Consider the following 19888-nt stretch of genomic DNA (forward strand, 5'->3'; position numbering starts at 1 on the left):
TGTGTGGACAGCACTGTCAGACGTATGTTCAGATTTTTGGGAGCCAGGACTTGGACTCAGTGTGCCTTATGGTTTCCTTCCAATTTGGGGTATGTATTCCAAAGCCAAACTTTACTTCCTTTTTAAATGTAAAGAGTTTGAGAGTTAACTTACTTCTAGTAATTACAAGAAAAACAGTTTAGTTCTTAGAACTACTTTAAAACTATTCAGAAGAGGCAGGATATCCTCTCATATATAGAGATAAAAGCAGCTGAGCTAGGGATAAACCCGCTGAAAGATGTCTGAGAACTGTGGTGAAGTTTTATGAGATTCTGGCTCATGAAAGGGGTACTTTCCTAAGTATGAAAATAGAGAAGGAAGTTTACAAGTTGTTTGTATGGGATCCTAGAGAAGAGGTGATTATCTGGGAAGATTCCCAGGCAGTGTGCACTGGCACAGTAATTTTAGACCTATAAAGACAGATTTATGCTGTCAAGGGGGGGAAGAGAAATGAACTGTTGGCTTGTTGATGTCTAGCATCGGTTCATGCCTGTCCCAGTGTGGGAGCTCTGAATGAAGTCCTGAGTATTCAGTAAACTCTGATGATATTCAAGACTCGTCTGGACTCCTTCCTGTGTGATCTATTGTGATTTCGCAGTGGTTTTTGGGCTTGATGATCACTATAGAGTTCCCTTCCAACCCCTCCACTCTGTGTGATTGGAGGCAATGGAGTGAAGAGTCAGCCTGGTCTTGTGGGATAGTTACAGCTGATTTCTGGTCAGAAATCTCTCTAGGAGATATTGGCATGTTGAGCAGCATAAGCTACCTTTTCCTTACTGGCTTCTGCTGTGTTTGTTAGAAGGACTTTAGGATCTGCCAGGCAGCTCCAGGAGGGCAGAGTGGAGACATCAGCTTTCCATTAAAAATGATTCTGTATTGGTACAGGTTGAATTCCTCATGAGTCCTCATGTCCAGCACAGCAAGAATGGCTGATTTAGAAGAGGAGCATGCTGTGACTCTTTAGTGACCTCCTCTGCTTGTCCTGAGAAATGATAACACAGGACTATGTTTCCGAGAAGTTGTGTTAAAAGCTGTGCAACCCAACTTGTTTTACTTAGAAAAAGTTAAGTTATTTTACGTCTCCAGGTGGGAATCATCTGTGCTCTTCTCAAGGGGTTATTACAACATCTGTCAGAGTTAGCCAGGATACTGCATGGTAAATCTGTTCCCAGCCTACCAGGAGTATGCTATGATGGCTGAAAGAGCAAATGAGATTGTTGTTCTCTGTAAATGTGAGTATGTGTAAATTGTTGGCTTTCTGTACCACTTGTAACACAATTTAAAGGGAATACTGGAATATAAGTCACTGTTAAATGTGGGAAGTGGCGTAAGATCTATGTGGCAATTTTGACACATTCTTGTCTTAATTTAAATTTAACCAAAAATATTGTCCCACTTTTAGATTTAGTTGTAGGAAATGTGAACGTGGTGCTGAAGAACAACTAGCTAACTCTTAGTGAGACTATTAAAATTAGAAAACATTGGTAAAAATACTACTTCGTTTTTCAAACAGCTTAATATTTTTAATTCTACTTACGCGTTCTGTAAGCATCCTGCAAGGTGGCTGGGTATGTGGGGAAGGCACAAGTACCTTGTTTGTGGGGTGAGAAGAAAAGGAAAAACAGCAGAACTTGAAGTGATGATTTTTACTCATTTAATCTCAAAAGTATTCCGACGTTCTGTAAAACGAGGCATGTGACTTCCAGTAGCCATAGGCACCTTCAGTTTTCACAACTAGCGCTTACTTAACAGAGCGTGATGAATCTTATTGACTTGGCAGATTTACAGAAATATTCTGTGGTAATTTCTCTATTATATGATATGGTCACTTTGTAATTATAATCCATTTCTTTTTGCCAGGTTGATTTTTAAACTAGAGCTGTTTCTCCTGATGCAGATCACCATGCAGCTGCGTCAGTTACTGACAAAAGAGGAGGGAACGTGAGGTTGAGGTCAGACACTTTGTAGAGGTATAGAATGTTGAGAGGATGTCTTTTGAAGGCAGTCGCTGTAAAACTGCCACACTAGTTATTAGCAGTACCTCTTTTCAACCCTTTGCAACTTAGCTTATCATTTTAAATTAGACGTTAAAATTGATTTCTAACTAAAAGGTGTGGTAGAATGGAAATTATTCTCGCTACGTAATCCAAGCAGCAGAAACAGACTCCCATGAAGTGTAAAATAGTTGAGTCATGTATTTCTTGCAGTCTTCTGTGCGTTATATTCTCCTCCTGTTTAAGACTGCTCCTGATCTGTTTGCCTTGATGAGTCAGTCACGGTTTATAAACTACCATTTTTGCAATACAAACTAGATAGCCTCGCTGTTTGACTAAGCAAAGGTCACTGTGGCTGTGTTGTGACTTTGAGTTAATCCAGATGTATCTAATGACATAAATCCTCAGCTAGCACAATGTTGGTTGGAACTCCCTGTCCCTTGCTGCCCTGACTCCCTACAGTGCTCCTGCCTTTCACCTTGTAAAGGTCAAGAGAGGGAATTTCCACGCGTTAGCTGTGTGGTTCTTTCATTAAACAAAAACTGTTGCATAATTCTCAAATGCGCTTTTTCCAATTCATCAGTTTTCTGTAGTATTCCTTAGAAGCGAGGGGAATCTAGGTGCGTGCAGGGATACGGAGGCTCTGAAGCATCCCACTTCCCTTGTGGGAGAGGATTGTAGAAGCTGTGCTGAGTTCTTTCCAACTATCTCTGGATTGTAGGGGCCAGAGCAGGAGGTGAGAGGTAGGAAGCAAGCATGATGTGGAAAGGACTTCATTATTTTTAATTTACATTGAGATTAGTCTGTTGTAAATGAGGTATGCAGCCAGCTCCCTTCATAGCTGTACACAGTTGGTCTTAGACATAACTGAATATATATGAAAAAACTATATACACATATATATACACGTTTCAAATGTGTACTGGAATAGATCAAAGCAAACTCACAATTCCCTTCTTCAAACAGTTCAGCCACTGAAGCCTGATGAACCCTAACTTTTCACTAATCTCTGTATTGAATTCAGACATCTAAAAGATTGGTAAAATACTTCCAGATTGAGTTCCTTAAGCACAAAGGAATAGTTCTCGCTCTTGGCAGGGAGTTCAAAGTGGTTGCTCCCAAACTTAATCAGCATTTCTGTAAAGGGCCTACACAAGTTCATATAATTCCCATGCAAATTACAGTAGGCCTGTACAGCAGCTGACAAAGCCAGATCCATTTCTGTTTCCCTCTCATCCCAGCCTGATGGCAGCAGTTGGCAGCCAGTCCTACCACACCTCCTCCCCTCAGCAGCAGTCAGCCCCTGACAGAAGAGCCACCAAAACTGCCTTCCTGCACCTCTCACAGCATTCCACAGGAAAAAAAAGCCATGACTGCTCTTGCTGGGAGCAGCTCTAGGACAGGCAGAGTTGGGATTTACCTGGTAGATAATTCCTCTCTCTGCCAGGGGAAAGTAGCAAACTTGCTGAATGGAGGCTTAACAACAGGGGAAAGGTTGTATGATTAGGTGAATTGTGTGGTCACAAGTAGCATAGCAATCACAGGTTACTGCATTTGTTTGTTTGTTTTTCATGTTAATTAGTTTAATATGAAAATTAGTTAAATTAGTTAATCCCTGACCTTGGCAGTATGGAAAAGGAAGGGGAGAAAGGTTGCAGCTTTGAAGGGAAAGCTGACAGTGAGAAGGCTTCCACTGGAACAGAAGAGTAAAACGGGATGGGGGATGCGAGGGGGATGAATTTCTGGGGAAAAAGAAAAAAAAAAGACTATGGAGTTGAAGAACTTTGAAGAATTATTCTTTGTAAATTCAACTCAGAACTATTGTTTGATATGAGCCTTATTCACAGTGTCAAGGCTCTTTCTCCGTATGTGAAGATTAAAAATTCATCTCTTGAAGTGGGGGGAAAAAAAGGAGGAAAAATACAGGGATGCATTAACCCATCATTAGTAACTCCAATCAGTTTTGGAGCATAACTTTGTTTCTTTGAAGTCTTTTGCACCTATAAATTATCCATGATGTAAAGGGGAAAAAAAGCTATTGGAACTTACAGTATTTGAGAGAAACTATAAGCAAAACTTTCTCTCACATGTCTGATGTACTGAATATATTTGGAGGTTGAAGAACAAAAGAAGTAATACCTGTGCTTACATATAGTAGACAAATTCAGGTACTAATATACCCAGATTTTCATTTAGTAATTTTTCCCAGTCGTCCAGTCTGTTTCTAGCTGTGCTACACGTGTATGAGATCTAGTGAGACAGTGATACTTGGTACAAAACATGAGCTCTACTGTATGATCTGTCCTGCAAAACATGCATTTATTAATGAATTTGCCCCAGATCAAGTCATGCATGGAAAACAATTTTTTTTCTTCTTTGACTTGTTTGGCAGCATCTGTGATTTGTTCAAGTACTTTAGTGTCTTTAAATGAAGTGAAAATTGAGTAGATCCATGAGTCATTCTCTGTTCAGAATCAATACATCCAACAGAGGTCTTATTTGTCATACTGTGACAGTTCATCAATTCTTCCTCCCACCATCTCTTGTCTTACCACTCAGAGAAGTTGTCAGACATGTTTGTCCATTTGCTCTCAGCCTTTTCCATCTCTCCCTTTTCTGTCTTTAAAACGATAGTCAAAGTTTACATTTCCATGATGACTGAAAGTTTGCCTTGTTACTCAAAACAGTAGGAATTTGTCTTTGCAAAATCTTTTCCAGTCTTTGGAACTGTGTTTGCAGTTCCTTTGAGTATTGGTCAAATAATGAAGATATTTGATGGATTCACTGAAAATTACCCCCAGCATCTGTGTAACGTGATATGATCTTCAGTTGAGTCAGTCACAGGATACCTCTACTGACATTCAGGTTTTCTCTTAGAAGAGAGAAGAAGCTAAAATGCTAGCAGGTACTCTTACAACTTCACTTATTTTTAGTGTTAGAGGTTTGTGACTGGTGCTCTCAGCGTTGCATTTTATCTCCCCTCAGTTAATTTCTGAGGGTCCTTGAGTGTCTCAGTGGGTGTACTGCGTCAGTTTTTTCTCCTAAGTCACACGTAAGCAACTGATATGCTGAAATCTTCCCTTCCACACTGGGGCCATGTAAAATAAGGTAGATCAAGTTCTTAGATTTTTGTTCACCAGATCCTGAAGAAGAGCATAGCTGTTAAGCTTCTAAGGAGAGGTGAAGGAAACTAGGCTTGTTTGCCTCAAACCCAGAGCAAAGACCTGAGGAGTGTGTCATCTCATGGTTTTTTTTGGAAAGGTCTGACAGTTTCCATTTAAGGCTAAAAAAGAAATGAAAGGACAGTTAATACTCAGCTTCACATACATAATAACTGAAAGCATATTTGTCGTGACTGTATTCTAGATTCTAGAAATATGCCTCCAAATCATGGGGATGTATGCTTTCACTTTCCTTTCAGAGGTAGCCAGTCTGCTTTTGCAGAGTATTCTTCCTTATTGGGAAGAATAAAGCAGCAGAAATTGAGCAGGTTAAGCCCTTTGACCGTCAGGGAACCTCCCTGTTGCTTTCTGCCCAATTCTGATACTTCGTTGTGGTGCCTCCCCTTACTATTTGCAACCTTTGCTGCTGGTTACAAGGCTGAATAAAGGTGATTACATGAAGGATCTGTGTTGATTCCTCTCTGGTGTTTATTAATTTCCACCTTTGTATTTGGCAGTAGCAGTAGATCAAATATTAAGATGAGTGGAAGAGCACTCAGGCACTCCTTTTTTTTATGAGGGGAATTGCATCACATTTTTTGTAACAGAAACTCTTGTACATCATCAGATACACAAGGTTGAAATTCAATAAAGCAGAATGATTGTGGCCTCATGATTCATGTCCCAGTGAACTCTGTAACTGTAGCAACGGGTTGTTTGTTGTGCTGTAGAGAAGTCCCACTGAAATCTAGGTGATAAAGTCAAATAGCATCTATGAAATGAATGAGTTTCAATCCCGCTGTTTCACTTCCCCATTAAAAAATTGCAAGATGAACTTTCTTTGGGCTGCCCAACTGATTCATCTAATTATGGAACTGTCACCTCTATGGCAATAGTATGCTATGCCTCCAGACCTGAAACCCAGTCTTCAGAGAGCTCAACTACATCTTTAGAAGTGATTCTTGTGTGGAAACTCTGTACTGAGTAGTGCCATTAAGATATGGAGACTAGGCCAGAAAATGGGACCTTTGGTTTATTAAGGGCGAATTCTATGTAAAAATAAACATCTGATTTGAGCCTGAGAAATACTCTGGGTTAATTTTGTGTATCATCTTAAAGATAATGTAGATAAAATCATCAGAACAGTGGTTGCATTTGTTTATATGCATCTGGATCTGTGTACTTTGAAAAACAATCAATTTTTGATTCTCTCTTGGCTTTTGTATCTGACATGCTATTTTTAGCAGAAGGAAAATACACCTGTTTAGAAACTGTGTTATCTGAGGGACAAAAGGTACAATGAAACTGAAGCCTAAATTTCATTTTCATTTGTTTTTGAAGTTATGAAAGCCTAGATTTCCTTGTACAATAGGTTACTTCCACAGATTTCGGTATATTGACATTCCTATTAATGATTCAACAAGTTATTAACCCACATAGAGTGGAAGAAACATTTGCATAGGTAGCTAAATCTAAATAAATTGAGGCTGTAAAATGGTTACAAACTACAGTGAAAATTAAAACCAAAGTTAATTGTTTTTTTTAATCTTCCAGAAAAATTGAGTAGAATTCTCCAGAGCTTCTAATCTAAATCTCTTCGTAAGCTGATTTTTCACATTCATCCTTGAAACAAGAAAATTCTGAATTCCTATTTGAATCTACCAAAATGAAGACAGCACTGTGAACGTGACCATACTGACAGTGTACTTGTTCAAAACCAATTCACAAGAATTCATATTTCAGGCTTCTGACACATTGTAAAAGCACTTACTGTAAAATGCTGTTGCCCATTACAGGTGAATCTTGCATCAAACAGTTACTATGAAGAACATACTTTTTTCTAGTACTGGTTTTGCATGTCAGATGCCGAAGTTGACAGGTTCTGTCAAGTTTGGAGGGATGACTCCTGTTGTTACAGTCTCCCGGGCTTTGTTACTGATATAGGAACTCGTGGATTAAGAAGTTGCATCCTGACTAGCCATTCTAATTGCTGTTACGGAATTTCCTCTGATGAATTTATTTAATTACCTTCTCAGAATACTTTTGATTTTCATCCCTAAAGATGGTCCCCAAAACCACATTTTAAATCCCTTGGAATTCTTCATCTCTGACGCTATATTAAACAGCCTCATATTTTTAGGAAATCTACATCATCTTGGGAAATCCTCCGTTTCAATTCAAATCATTCACATATCTTATTTTAATCTTTTTAACTGTGTACTGTTCTTTTTTTTCCACACAGAGATACTAGCTTGTGATACTTGTGTTTCCTCCTGGTCTATTATTCACCTAGCACATCTTTAATGATCTGAGCAGTTCTTTTCATAGTTCTATTCAGAAACATGCATTCAAGTTATAGCAAGTCAAGTGAGTCAGAAGCTAAAGAATGTTGTCAAAACTGTGCAAATGTAAGGACTCTATTTTCCAAACAATTTTATCAGCATTAACTGATACTTTCTGAATCATTTACACCATTTCCATCTGCTACTTTGTCCTATCCTTGCACAATTTTTCCTGTAGTGACTGTTAAAGGTGGACCCATGCATATGTCAGATTTTTGATGATGCCAGCTTAGCTTTGAGGTAAACGAGGAAATACTAGATGTGCTTATATCTGTCCTCAGATATAGATTGCTTTCCTGCATTCATCTACCTGCTCAATTCTGTGATCGTTAAAAAATAAACGGGTCTTCTGTCTGCAATATTTTAATCTTTTTGATTTAAAAAGATCCTTTCCAGGGTTCATGTTGACATGGCTCCCTGAGCAAGTTGTGTGCACTGTGTGGCATGAGCTCTCTAACAGAAGTTAAGGACCAGTTCATTTCCATTGATTCGGTGGTGCTGTTCCAAACTCACGTGGTGTACATGCGTAGAAGAATTCTCTTTGCTGAAGCCTTCTCTCCTTGTTTATTTCCTAATTGCATGATATTTGGGTAAACTAGGTAGTACTTACACTATGCAATGAAAAAATTAAACATAGAAGTGTGGTGTAGGTGCTTATTAGAGTTGTGGTTCATTGGAGTTTGAGCTTTGATATTTAAAACGAGTTTGGGGAAAGCTGAGTGGAAGACAGTCATTCCTTGGATGCTAGTACTTCCTATACTGCTACCTGATTGATTAATTGATAGGATTTTCCTTCCACTGCAGCCCTAAGTTGGCGTGTACTTGAATAAATAAATGAAGTGGTTGTAAGAGGGATGCACGAGTATAGTCAGAGAACTGAACCAGGCAGCCTTAATGGTGTTGATTTATCCTGCTCATTATTAGGAGTCATTGTCCTGGGCTTGTGTAATGTTAACTTTGCTGTATTGCTTTCAGTATCTAAAGTCACTTTTTGTTTACACATTATATCCCTGAAAAGCTTTGTATTACACTAAATCCATTTAGGCATGATGGCCTTAAGACAAAGTAGCTGAAGGAAGAGGATTAAAATAAAACAATTGGAGGCTTTTTGACATCATCACTTGTCATTGATATGTATGTCATGCTTCATGTTTTCTTGCCTTGAAGAGTAGAAAGTTCTATCTTTCCAGTGAATGAGCATCCCCAAAGGGACTTTCAGAAGTGCCAACAGTAAAAGACAGGGATTTCTATTTTCTCATCCCACTCACTCTTATATCCAAAAGACCCTTCACTGTGCTGGCCTAGCCAACATAACCAGTAATATCAAATAGTTTTAACACTGAATTATTGGATAAATTGGGCTGTATTGTCTGTAAACTAAAGTTATCCCTTGCACTTGAGCACAGACATTGGGTCTTGAGTGCTGCGGGGGCCATTGTGTGGTATGCGCATTCTTTCCACAGGAGTGGGCAAAGATGCAGTGGAATTCCTCAGATGGGCTGGTGGGTATAGTCACAGACAGATAGCTGGAAGCAATTGTTCCAAGTCCCCAAAATGAAATTTGCTTTGAAATGAGAAGGACTTTCTTGAAACAGTGGGTGGGGTGTTCTTACTTTGGTTCTGTTGCCTGAACCCTTCTGGTGATCATATTTTAATATTCTCAAGCTTATTTTTCTGACTACAGGGACAGACATTTAATGAAGTTGACAAAGATTTTCGTATAACCAGTTATTTCCAGGAGATGGAGCTTTCAGACAAATGTCAGATTTCACCCATAATTAACTCATGGGAGCTGACTATATTATCAGTGTGTCAAATTACTATATCTTATCTCCTGAGTTAAAGAAAAATACTTAAGATAAACACTGACCCACCCAGTGCTCAGCTATTGAGTATTTCAGACTGTTATCAACACACTTCTATTTAAAAACATTGAACTAAATTAGATTGTCTGGATCTTAGCCATGGTGAGTACTTTCAGACCTTCACTGTCTAGGATCTCCAGCCTCAGATGTTGGCAGCAGTGGTAGCAAAATAGCATGAGTCTACAGTGTTGGATGTTGCAAGTTAAAGACTATGTTAATAAGAATAATGTTGGAATATTTAAGTCCCCTAGGTTTTCTCCAGCCTGATAAATATTAGTTATGCTTACATTAGTATTTAAGCAGGTTGCTTCCTTGATCCCTCCTTGCTGGAAGCCTCATTGCATGGTCTACCAAGTAGCTGGTATGTGTGCAGGGCAGGTGGGCCTGTCTCTGGCCATACTGCTGCTCCTCCACCTTTGGCCTTTGTGCTGTAGATTGTTTTTGCTAATTTTTTGCCTTCTAGAAGGTAAATTGATATGTTCTCTGTCAGATTAAACACATTTTTCGTCTTTCAAATAGGAATCACCAGATCTGAGTAGTATTGGTTAATGTATTTGTGTAAAGGACTAGAAGTTCTTATTGGAACAGCTGTTTTTGGAGGTAGTGTCTTTAGCTGTGAATCTGTAGCAAACAGATGGAAACAGATGGAAAATAGTAGTAATGAGGAACAGAACAAAAACTGCGTCAAAACTGTGCAAAAAATGTTTGCTGCATGCCATGGATTTTTGTTCTATTGCAAACTGTTGATTTACGGATGATTTTTATAGTGTCATTCTTACTAGGCCACAAGCCTATTTACCTCTGGGCACAGAAACTGTCTATATTTTAAAGTTTTTCTGTAATTCTCAAGTTAATTGAGAGGTAAATTGTTACTACAGAAGCACAGCTCTACTGGGCCTTGAACAGCATCATACCTGCGCCTGCTGAACCACTGATCTCCCCACCTGGTGCAGCTCCTTTCCTCAAAGAATAAAAGTACCGACTGGGACTTTCTGACCACAGAGAGGGGGAAAACACTTCACATTGTATTGGGTCAGTGGTGCTGTACAGACATCTGCATAGGACAGTGGTGTGCGAACTACAATACTGGTATCTATCTAGCTGTCAGTTTCGGTCTTACAAAGCTGATTTCAGTCCTGCACGAAGTTATTTCCTATCTATGGAAAAGATCGATCAAGTTTGTGCTTGCATTTTCATAACACCACTGCCGCCACCACCCAGAGATCCTGCTCACATTTTGGATTTTCAGTATTTACCTATAGCTTCTGACCCAGCCTGTCAAAATCTAAGACTGGTGCAGCTTCATCTCGTTCACAAATATTCCTTTCTAATAACTTTATTATTATTTTTTTTACATTTTTTCTGAAATGGTAACAGAAACTCTTCTGTGACCTATAGGTTTTTGTATATAGCTGCTCCAGGAATAGTAGAAATGGAAAAACACCGATGTAATGGCAGACTCCTGAAGTTGCAACTTCATTTAGGACAATTATTTCATTTACGGTTTGTGGCTCTGATAGATGAAGTTTCACTTCTGTGTGCTGTATAGAATAAATTAAAGCTTATACCTTCTCATTTTCATAAAACTTGCTTGTTCATGAACGTAAAGATGGTGTCTTTGCAGCACTAGGTGCCATTAAGCTGTGAGTAGTGAACAGTAAGAAAATAATTGTTGAGGAAGCAGCAGGACAGGCAGGAAGAATTTAAGGATGAGAACAAAGGATAGTACTGAAATGTGGAAACACGTATGTGACGCTTTGTGTCTTTCCAACTTTTACGTGCTCATTTTCCTCCTGCTGTACAATCACTGACTGACAGAATCATCTCACTCATTCCCAAAGCGTGGAGGATTTATACCAGTGGTTCTTTTCAATTCCTTGCAAACCTCCAAGTTTTGGTACAAAATAGTGAATACTCAGTGGAAGTCTGGATAAAAAAGCCCTCCACAAGATGCCTGTTGTGGCTTAACCCTGCAGACAGCTCAGCATGACACACCTGTTCACCCACAAAGCAGAATTTATTGACATTTGGGAAGGGTGTTGTACCAGGGTGTAGTGGTTTTATTTGTGTAAATTGACTTTCTAGATTTCATAACAAACCTTCTATAATTTTTTATTTTTAATTGCAGTGTGAGGAAAAAATGGCTCATCTTTCTTAATTTATGGTATTGATACTTAACTCCTGGAAAGGAGTTATCTAGGATGGGAAACGTCCAGGAATTATTAATAAATAATGTCATTATTATTGTAAACTTGCTATTATTTCTAGAGAATTAATCTCTCAGGCAAGAGTCAAACATATATTTTTAAAACTTAGATATATGCAAGAGAGAGATTTTATCCTTAATATTAAAGAGTTGTGTTCCAACAAATAATGCCTGAAAGGACTTGAGTGCCACAGGTGCTCAATCTTACTTTCTAAGGAGCTCTCTCTACCAGGGGTGTAATTTTCAGGGAGAACAACTGAAGTCTAAAACTGTTCACGTTTAGAGTTGATGAACCAAGTTTATGAGCGATGAATGATACCTGTGTCTTTTTATTTCCCAGTTTTGCCTGAAAGTAACAAATTAAAAAACATGATTGTACAATAAGAATAAGCTTTGTATATGATATATATATATATATATATACATGTATATGATGTATATGTTCTAATTGCTTGTAGAGATGAGCAGCTCTGCCTCCCCCAGATTCCCTTGCAGCAGAAGTCTCCATGTTCCCTTCGCAAGCCCCATGTCAGGAAATCAGTTAGATGGGAACATAGGATCAGGAGCCACATGCCTAATCTTCCTGCCCCTCAAAATTGTGCAGCCAAGTGGAGAGTGTGGAGCCAAAACAGCAGGAGCCATCTCAGCCTAGGTTTGTAGTTCTTTTTTCAGGATGCAGAGAGGTGCAACTTCTGAGATCGCGTAGGTCAGAGCCGAGGTGTAGACTTCAGCTGATTGATTATGACGGCATTGTGTATTTCTGAATTCCCAAAATCTGAAAGAAGTTTGCTACACTTGTGACAGAAAGAGAGAATGTCTGTATTACGTTGTTTTCCTTGTGAATACAAACATTTCCCAGTTTTAGTTGTTGCTTTGTCAGAATGCTACTTTGGATTTCAGGTTCACCCCTTCTCTCAATATTTATGCCTACTTTATAATTACTGAGCCGACATCAATGAGTTTGCTTGCATGTATAAACCAATAGTGTATATATATTTTTAAGAGATTGGGAATAAACGTTATCATAACTGGTTAACAAAAAACTTCTCTGTGCAACTCCAAGCCTGTTGCTACATAACAGAATAGTTTGTGGATTGGGAAACTTAACTGGCACTGCAGTGACTTTCAAAACTCAACTTTGAAAAATTCAGTTATGCAACTGAGGAATGTTTGTGTTTCCACATATTTCTTGAGTTGTTTTAAGAGTCAGAATGGGACTGTTTTTCTCTCCTGCAAATTCTGCTACAAAATTAAGCAGTTCCCTACCGCTCTTTCTCTTTTTTAGCTGTCACCTCAGAGTTCTTGGCATCGTTCATTTAATAACATGCTATGCTAACTGTTGTCATTACGCGTTTCTCTCATTTATCTATAGTTGACCTTTATTCATCTGAAGGTCATGATGGTGATGAAAATATTATCATTCAAGCAGAGTGACATTCAACAAGTGTGTGCAAATATGGTGACACTGAAAGATTTGTGAGGTGTAAGCTCTGAGAAGGGTCTGAGGTCTTCCAAAGTGGTGATCAGTTCTGGAAAGCCAAAAAGCTCTCTTCCAACTGATGATCCTGCTCCTGCCTCCCATCCTTCATGTCACACTAACAAGTTAAATTGTGTGTATAGTTTGTGTGTGTATATATATATATTTATTTGGTATCTGCATGCGTCCCATTTGATTCTGTTAATTATTGTAGAAAATAATGCTTCACTGTCCATCAAATGATTGCTTGTTATGCCTTTTGAGTGTAAAAGCAGGGTATAGCTGTAATTGGATTATATATTAGAAAATGCCTACTTCAAAGCTTTTTGTTGTTGTTGTTGTTGTTAGGACCTATCCCTGTCTTCGTATGGCATAGAAGAAATTTCTAACAGTTTTCCCAAACCTAAGGGCAATTTAAAGAGGTTTATTTTGTTGAGGTGGCTCTTCAAACTTGTTTGAAATAGGGAGTTTTACTTATATGCTATAATAAAGCAGAATGGAATGCCAGGGTCTAATTACAAACATACTACTTCTGCATTCCAGACTGTTTCAGAGATTATTTTGAGGAAGTTCCGCCACGTTCAGTTTAACCAAACAGATTAGTAATTAAAGGTATCTTCATTACTGGCAAAACACCCAGGATAGCATGAATCCAGGAAACATAAATTTCTCTGTTGCTTCTGTGCCTGAGCTTAATCTGTTTGAGGTTGGTCTCTATAACTTGTTTGCACTCAGGAGTCAAGAAGACACATTAGCTTGGATGATGTGCACAGAGTGCCCTTGTAGTTAGTTTCTACCTGGGTGAAGGTATGTCTGCATTTATGCAGTGCTGCACTTGAGCAAGTCCTGCAATCACTGTCAGTACTGGATGTGATGAAACACCAAGTGTCTTGGTACACAGTCAGGTCAGGCTTGGCTGCAGAAGCATCCTCAGGATGCCTCTGAAAACAGACTTTCTCAGTAATAATGTAAGGAATATAAGAAGAAGCTTCTATTGTGTTTGCTGCTTTGATGCTGCTGTTGAATTTAGTGAGATTACTAGGCTCAGTGGGAAAGTCCAGCCTGTCTTGTGTGCCTTCCTGTGTAGTTGGGGTGCTCTGGGGAAAGTCTCTTTCCTCCTGCTAGATGTAGCAGCTATGTGCACAGGTTTCTTGAGCTTCTTTGTCTGTATTATGTAAAAAAGGAACTAAAAATGATGAAATTGTAGTTCACATGAATGTGTTGGTGGTGGGAACTCATTCTTTGCATAACCCAGGGGATGCTCATGCTCAGCCCCAGCTGGCAGCGCGCTCAGGCCAGGTACCTGCATCAGCACAGTGGTTTCCCCTGTACTTCACAGCTACAGGAGTGGGTGGGAGGCAGCAATCGCAGTAAGAGCAGTTTGTTGCTGTTACTAGCAGACACCACATTGTAGGTGTGCTTTGCTTTTAAAACGGTGGTTACTAACACCCGATGTTTAGAAAATGTTTAACACGAATTTATTAGCATCAGACTGGACTTAAGCTAGTTGTTTGAATACTTCTTCCTGCTGCCGCTGTGTGCAGGTGAGCCAGCTCTTGCTGAGGGGCTGAGTGCTGTGACTCTGAGTGATGGCACTTAGGGGTTTCCCATCTGACAAATGGGAAAGCACCGGTAATGTTTAAGGAAAAGTGCAGTGTGCAGAAAGCTAACATGTGACACGTGGCGTAGGGTGATCAGAAGAGATGGCTGGCAGTGAGGCCTTGGGAAATCTATATCCTGCCCTGTACAAAGTCCCATGTGTGAGCTCATAGCCTGTCTGCCCAGTGCTGCATTGTGCACCTGTGAAAAGGAGATTTAATTGTGCATTTACTTTGTAAGACTATTCTACAGCTGAAAGAATGGGATTCATCTTGCAGTGTGACAAAGACTGTCTGCTCCTCAGCTTAACTCCTGGGTTTGATCCTTGGTAAACTGTGCACAATTGATGTGTGAATGTGGTTCTCTGCAAAGCTCCTTCCAGGAACTAGTATTGGAGCATTCCCTTCCAGTGGGAAACTGTTAATGATTGTTCCAGCACAGCTGGCAGGTACATTTTACTGCAAGGGCAAGAATGTGGTGGTGGTGGTGGTGGTAAATTCCATCAAATAACACTGCAGCAGAAACGAGAAAGAACTCATTTACTTGGGGGGAAATAGCTGTGTGCGCTTATCTCTGGGACTGTCCTGAGGAAAGATGAACGTACATACTCAGCCAGAGTGCTGACTTTTCTCTGAATCACAGCTTAGGGAGCAGAGATAAGAATTAGAATGCACACGCTGTATACATGTATCAATTTAATTATGCTTTTCCTATAAAAATTAAACAATAACAAAGTGCTTCAGAGAGCCTCTTTGGGGATCAACATACATTTGTGAACAGCGGTCTTCATTCCTGCATTGATATGTAGTAGCTTCAGACAGACTTGTGGCTGCACCCTGGGGCCCGGTTTACCAACTCATAAATAGATATGTATAAATGGTCATTCTTTCACTAATTTTGTAATCTTCATTCTCAAGAAATTCTTGAGTGACACGGGGAATGTGTGTGCTGCATGTTTTTTAATGTTTACCACCCACTGCCTTCTGAACAGATTATTGAAAAGCCAACGTTTGCTGCCAACCTAATGTAGGAATGTTCAAAGAGTGCGTCTGCACAGAGCTTGTTGCATACAGAATACTTGCACTTTGTAGTGGCACATAACAGTAACTTTTAGATAACTCTTGGAAACAGGAGATTAAAATACTCCTTCTTGGTAAGTGAGGTATCACTACTGCTGCTTTGTTAACAGTATTATGTTCATTTTCCTCTCTGACTAAAGCAAGTGTTACTGTGTCTCATGTGTTCCTTTCTCTAGAAGCAGCTGTGGGTGGGAGTAGCCACACTTGGGAAACCCTCACCTGGGCAATGTGACTCTCTATGGACCACCTCTGCTAGTGCTCCAGCCTCAAAGGAGACACAGTGCTCTCTAGTAAAGTCACATTATGCAAGGCAGTGTTCAGAACAAAATTATCTGAATCTTGTGAAATTAAAAGTAATGCCTGTATTCTACATTTTATTTGTGTAAGTAAAGCGTAGTCTTTGTGGCAATTAGAGGAAGGATGTTATGCTGTTGGGACATTTTTTTTATGGGAGTTAATTTAGGGAGGGGAAAGGGAGGGAAAGAGTGGAAGAACAGGAAAGAAGAGAAAGGCAGTTGGAAGTGTAGCAGGGAGAAGATGTAACAGGGAAGAGGGAAGTAGCTAGCAAAGCAGGAAGAGGGATTGGAGAAAAATCAGGAGACTGTGTATCTACAAACAGTGACAGCAAACAGTTGCAGATTAGGAAGCAGCTTTTCTTGGAGGCTGAGCGTATAGTCATCAGCCTTCAGTCTGAAGAAACAGTTCTCTTTTTCTGGGCAGAATTCAGACAGCAGTGCTTTGTGACACCTGTCAGCTCCTGTGGTACCCATGTGTATGTTGAATATCAGATCCTTCGCCTGCTGAGAGGGATGGGGGTGGAGGGCAGGAGCTGGAAACATGCTGAAGAACAGCTGGAAGAAGGAGCTGGACAGAAGTGCCTGCACCAAGCAGCATTTATGGCTCCGGGAGGCTGGCAAAAAGTCCCTCTGATGAGAAGCTGATGCAGCAGTGAATTTGCCACCTCAGGATGTTGGTTCATCAGTGGGAGGCTAGTCTGGATGTGGCTTTCATAAACCCTTCATCCTGAGGTCATAAATTTCCTTTTGCTGTAGCTTGCTACTTCCTCACAGGGCAGCCCAGGCCAAATGTAGTTCTATGATTTTGACAACAGGTGGAGCTGGAAAAGCAGTGTGGTTTAGGGCTCGATCCTTCTCTCCAGTACCAGCAAGGACTTCTCTGCTATATCTTTTCCAAGGCTAGATGTTATTTAAATTCCAAAGTGATCTAGGTCCCTGAGGTAGCTTCATGCAAAGCTACAAGAGCTGGGAAAGGTTTATAGAAGCAGTACATTTTCTGTGTTTTGAGAACAGCTTCCTACAAGGAATTTTATTACTTTTTACTCTTTTGTTGAAGAGTCACATTCGTTACCTACCTAATTTGTGTTGCAGGTAAGAGCTGTGGGAAATGAGGGTTGTGTCACGAGTCCCACTGGCTGACACACAGATGTGGAAGTGTTTTGTGCCATTCTGTTTGCTTACAGCTAAGGAAATCTTGTTTTGCTTTGTTTTTCTGCAGCTATTTGAAGCTGTCAACTGCCTGGCAAAAGACTACGCCCGGTTGCTTGTGCTGGGCCGCAAACACATGCTGACCAACTCTTTCAATTGGAAAAGAGAGGTTATGAAAGAAATGCAGAATAAGGCAGACTTCTTCTTTGCTGAAAATATGTAAGTTGAAGAAAATAGCTAAATTTAATGGCAGTCAGCACCTGATTTGTGTGTGTTTTTAATTAGTATTAATAGCTGCAGGTTTTACTGCTATTACTAGTGTCTCTAGTTGCACACATGAAAAAGAAACATACTCCTTGCTATACTTGCTTTAAAAAACTACCTACTAAATGATGCATTATGAAGAGTTACATCACTTGAAGTTGTTTACCTGTCTCTGCTGCTTCTCCTGTGATCCCAGTTCCCAGAACTTCTGACCAGGATCCTGTCCCAACGGCCAGTCCAAGGCTCTTCTGTCTTGCTCCTTCTTTCAGATTGGTTCTCCTTCATCACCCTTCTAGTTCTTGCTCTCGTTCGCTTTGCTGTCATGTCACATTGCTTTCTTTTCTATTGTCTGAGCACCAGCAAAGGGGACACTGTTAACCTGGATAGAGAGCTTTTCTAATCTCATGTCCTGAGACTGTTACAGTAATCCACGGCAATCAGAAAGTCATTTCAAATGAAGTTCACTCAGCATCTTCAGCTGTGTCAGTTTTAGAGATTTTTCCCTAAAGCTATTTTTGTTCAATAGCAGCTAATATTGAATACCTTGCAAATAATCACCAGGCCTTTCTTGGAATTATATTTACCCACGTTACAGGGACCCACAGATTTGAGCTGTTGCCTATACTATGCTTTGTTATCGGTGGTGATTATTTACATTTCAACAAAGTTTTGGGGCTGCCCTTTCTAGTTCTAGCAGTTCTGTTCCACATAGCGCTGTATTGTTAAGTTTTGTGGCAAAAGATTATATTGTTACTTTAGCAGACAGTAATAAGAGGGAAGAATGTTCTGTATCGTGTGTATTTTTATTGTACTCTCTTTCTTTTGGTGCCTTATGGTAAGCAGAAATTATTTTAACTTGGGACTAAAATAGCGATGGGAATTTTGTGTTGCTGATGAATGAATCTCAGATCAGCATTTGATTCATTTCCTGCAGCCAGTTACGACCTTGTGAATGATCTCTGTCTTTCCCATTTGTTTTGTTAAGTTCTGAGGATGATGCCTTCTTGTTATACGCCACTCTTCGGTCAGGCAAACATTGCAAGTTTGTTACAAGAGACTTCCTCCGGGATCACAAAGCGTGTCTTTCTGACAGCGTTACCCGTCATCTGTTCCGTAAGTGGCAGCGTGGACACCAAATTGCGTTTTCCCCTTCTGCAGGAGGAAAACACATCAATTTTTTGGTAAGTTTGGCGTTGCATTCAGAAAGCACACGAAGGATGTTAACTAAATGGAGTTTCTGACTCAGTAAGCAAAAAGTTTTCTGTTGGAGCATAAGAAGCAGATTGGTAGCAGTGGGCTCAAAACTTCCATTTTTACTGAAGATTGACTGTATTCACAAAGCATATTCACAAAACATGAAAGCTGTCAGGAAGTAAGAAATTGCCACCTTAAACGTTTATAATGTAAATGTAGTTATATTTCTGTGTATAATAGTCTGTCTGCTGCTGTAAAATGTGTTAGTATTTTTCATTTGATTTAAATTTTGAACTATATAATTCTCCTCTGTAGCACTATTATGCTTCTAATTGTGTAATAGAATTTCTCTCGTTTTCATGCTAAAGGAGAAGCCATAAGAAAATACCTGAATCTCAATATTCACTGTAACGTTATCCAAGCATATCTGTAAAGTTTCACGAAGGAGATCCCAGAATAGTCAGAGCTGTAGTTGATATTTAGCTTCTGAAATCACAGACTTCCGAGCACAATATCATCTTAGAGCAGAATGCTGTATTTATTTTTTTAACTCTGTGTGTGTGTGTGTGTGTGTGTGTGTGTGTGTGTAGGAGACAGAAGTCCTTGTGAGCCTTGAACAGATTTTTCTGGGGAAAAATCAATCATGTGACATTGCATATCATGTGGTTTCTTGGTGGCCAGTCTACCTCCATTCTTACTGCTGAATTAAAGCAATGCTGCACTTATTTAGATTCATTTTCTTACTGCTCCAGTTAAAATTGTAACTGAATGCTCTTCACTACAATCAGACTGCAGAAATACAGGTTTATAAAGATGACAGCTATATACAGAAAGATGAATGCTATACACATTCCTATTAATGGAAACAAATATTGGATGTAGAGTCACTTGAGTAACACAGCTTTAGCTGTACTTATTTTGTTGTAGCAGGGCTAGTAATTTTCAAATCTTAATTCACATGTGAATGATTTTGGATGTTGGACATTCCCAATCGTAGACTTCCAAGTGTATAAACACAGAGTGACAATATGTTCTGAGAACCATAATTGCAAACCAGTGATTTTTTTTATATTTGTTTTGCATATGTTGAGTTAATATACCTGTACCACAGTAGACCAGAGTTATATTTGTCTGACTGGCTGTTCTTGAAAGTGTGGTTGAGAACTCCTTTTCTTAAAACATCCTTGATACAAATCAGTCTGTGGAGGTACACTGGAGGGACA

At 39.6% G+C, this 19888-nt stretch overlaps 1 protein-coding gene across 2 annotated transcripts in view; it reads left to right on the plus strand.

Annotated features, from left to right (window-relative positions):
• The window catches only part of PRORP (protein only RNase P catalytic subunit), a 38296-nt gene that overhangs the window by 17603 nt on the left and 805 nt on the right, over nt 1-19888 (plus strand). For both annotated transcript variants that reach the window (XM_421241.7, XM_040701950.2), the window contains 2 exons: nt 17278-17426; nt 18457-18652. In XM_421241.7, coding sequence (XP_421241.3) covers nt 17278-17426; nt 18457-18652 — 345 coding nt within the window. The remainder of the gene's footprint in view (nt 1-17277; nt 17427-18456; nt 18653-19888) is intronic.

The sequence above is a fragment of the Gallus gallus genome, chromosome 5, assembly GCF_016699485.2.
Source record: "Gallus gallus isolate bGalGal1 chromosome 5, bGalGal1.mat.broiler.GRCg7b, whole genome shotgun sequence".
Lineage (NCBI taxonomy): Eukaryota > Metazoa > Chordata > Aves > Galliformes > Phasianidae > Gallus > Gallus gallus.